General features: G+C 44.7%; 1 protein-coding gene across 1 annotated transcript in view; it reads left to right on the top strand.

Annotated features, from left to right (window-relative positions):
* The window catches only part of METTL7A (methyltransferase like 7A), a 17,623-nt gene extending 15,395 nt beyond the window's left edge, over positions 1-2,228 (top strand). Inside the window, exon 3 of the mRNA XM_044678094.1 lies at positions 1,937-2,228. Coding sequence (XP_044534029.1) covers positions 1,937-2,173 — 237 coding nt within the window. The 3' untranslated portion in view covers positions 2,174-2,228. The remainder of the gene's footprint in view (positions 1-1,936) is intronic.
* The last annotated feature ends 701 nt before the right edge of the window (positions 2,229-2,929 follow it).

Raw genomic sequence — 2,929 nt, 5'->3', positions numbered from 1 at the left:
CCGCCCTTTGCTAGAGACACAAGGCACCACACCCTGGTCAGATCTGGTAAACTGGCTCCGGCCGAGTCCCCGTCCTCTTTAAAAATGGAAACTAGCCTGTGTTCAAAGCCTTACTTTATTTCAGCCAAATCTTTTCCCTCTGCTTCTGGCTTCTAATGACCTGGAAAGTCTCCTTGTGTTTTCAGTCTTATCTTCATATCTGAAACAACTTATCTTTGTTCTAAGAAAATGGTTGAAATTGGAGTCTTTTCATGATCACTGTTATCTAATATTTGATGATATCCCCAGAGCGTAATTCCAGGGTTGGCACCAAAGAAGAGAGGAATTCAGGCAGGAGTTTACTAAAACAAAACAGACTAGTTAGATGCCAACTCCCCAGCTAAGAAAACAGTTGGGATACATATTGGATAATTTCAGTTTGATAATTAAGGCATCAAAGTTATTTTTTGCTTCAACTATCTTCTCTGGTAAAGTTGACAAATCTTATAGAAATGGAATTAGAATCTTCCTCCTAAATCCTTATGGAAGATATCTTAGGAAAATATTAGTAGAGCTAATCCCAAGAAAGTGTCTGAGGCCAGTTTGGAACCCAGGACCTGGAACTCAGGTGTCTAGGCCTGGCTCTCAATCCACTGAGCCACCTGGCTGGCCCCAACCTTATTATTTTCTAACGATATTGCCTAAGGTGAGCTCTTCCATTGCTACATCCTGCCCCAACTAAGGTTGGCCTCAAGACACTTTTCCTGGGTGTGATTTATGGTACAGAAAGTCCTAGTTTCAGATCTGATAACCAGTCCAGAATTATGCCTGAAAAATTACATTCAGTAAATTGTCGTTGCCTATGGAGATTAGCGTCAGGCCCAGTCAGGAAGACTCATCTTCTCAAGTTCAGGTCTGGGCTCAGACGCTTACCGGCAGTATGACCCTGGGCAAGTCACTTTAACTTAGTTTCCTTATCTATATCATGAGCTGGAGAAGGAAATGGCAAACTACTCCAGTGTCTTTGCCAAGAAAACCCAAATGGAGTCATAAAGAATCTGACAAGGCTGAAAAATGACTGTAAAATAATGATAACCTTAGAGCAAGGATTCCAGGGAGCAGCATCAAAGACTCCAGTGGGGTGACTAAACGCAGACCAAGAATCAGGTCTTGTCCCCTTATCTGCCCTTCAACCTACAACAGAATAGGAAGGGTTCTGTGAATTTTTTTTGAGAGCTGTATTTAATGACAATTGATTTCCTTTATAATCTTGTACATGTAAAAATATTCTAAGAAGGGGTCTATGGGCTGCATCAGAATGACAGAGGGATCCACAACACCAAAAAGGTTAAGAACTCCTTATCAGGGGGCAGCTGGGTGGCTCAGTGGATTGAGAGCCAGGCCTGGAGTCGGGAGGTCCTAGGTTCAAACCCAGCCTCAGCCACTTCCCAGCTGTGTGACCCTGGGCAAGTCACTTGACCCCCATGGCCTAGCCCATACTGCTGTGAAAAAGAACTACTTATCAAGCCACATGTCTGCCCTAATTCTTTGCCAACAATGTAACTCTTCTTCCAAAGGAGAAAACATTTACCAAAGAGGGGATAGTTTGGAACAGATCTGTCTTCTTCAGATATAAAAATATACACACTTATTTTTACTAAACATTCTTAAAATTTTCACCTGGGCCCTTAGAGTCAAACACAGCTGTGTACAACCCTTCTTCTGTACAGTGGATTTATTAGGATGAATCCTTGAGGGGAAGAAACAGGAATGGGGAGGAGGCTGAAAAAAGTGGCTCAAAGTTTCCCGCAGGTACCATTTATCCAAGGCTACCTCGTCTCCCCAAAGACAAATAATTAGTTACATGTTGATTTGTGGATGAGGGAAAGCTGAAGAAGATGAATTAACCTTATGATCTTCCATAGTCTGAAATATTTGGAATTATTCCATTTCTTAGGGAGGAGCTTTCTATTTCATGGAGCATGTAGCAGCTGAACCATCCACCTGGAATTTCTTCTGGCAGCAAGTTCTCCATCCGACATGGTTTCTCATATTCGATGGTTGCCACCTGACCAGAGAGAGCTGGAGAGCCCTGGAAGCGGCCAGCTTCTCCAAGCTCCACCTTCAGCACCTGCAGGCCCCCCTGTCCTGGAAGATAGTGCGGCCTCATATCCTGGGATACGCCATGAAATAATTGGGTGGGTGGGCAGGCGGGGGGGGGGGGGGTTGTTTCCTTGGAAGAAGGGAGACCGTGCTCTGTCCCACCCGGAAAGGAGGGAGGGCCGAATGGGGAAAGATGCTCCGTTGTGTATTCTTAGTTCCTGGGGGAGGGGTGTGTGCGTGGAAATACATGGAAAAAATGCAATCCAACTCTTAGCTATTCAGAATGACTAGGAAATGTTTATTGTGGAAAACCCAGATAATCTCAAAATTACATCTTATTGGCTGCACCTAGTTGCTCAGAAGTTAGAGAGCCAGAAACCCGGAGACAAGAAGTCCTAGGTTCAAACCAAACACTTCCTGGCTGGGTGACCCTGGGCAAGTCACTTAACCCCCATTGCCTGGCCCTTACTGCTCTTCTGCCTGGGAACCAATATTTTGTATTCATTCTAAATCAAAAAGTAAGGTGTATTTTTTTTAAAATCACATTCTGTTTTTTCAACAGCGTCACCTATTTGAGTTGTTAACAAAGAGTGAAGTTGGATGAACTTGGCCTATTCATGTTGGGGTGGCTAATAAAGTTAAAATTTGGGCAGTAGAAGGGAAAGCTAACTTGATCACCTACAAAGCTAAATGCAGCACATTCTGAAAAAGAGATGAATGCAATTCGGCTTCAGGAGGAGAGCTTTTGGAGCCTGGCCCTCGGGTGCCAGGACGGCCTCGCCTGCCCTTGGCTCCAGCACTGGCCGCCCACGGCTAACACCGGCCTCGGCACCCGCAAACACTAAGC

The sequence above is a fragment of the Gracilinanus agilis genome, chromosome 5 (genome assembly GCF_016433145.1).
Source record: "Gracilinanus agilis isolate LMUSP501 chromosome 5, AgileGrace, whole genome shotgun sequence".
Lineage (NCBI taxonomy): Eukaryota > Metazoa > Chordata > Mammalia > Didelphimorphia > Didelphidae > Gracilinanus > Gracilinanus agilis.
Note: the sequence above shows the minus strand (reverse complement) of the source record. Positions and strands in the feature narration are given on the sequence as shown.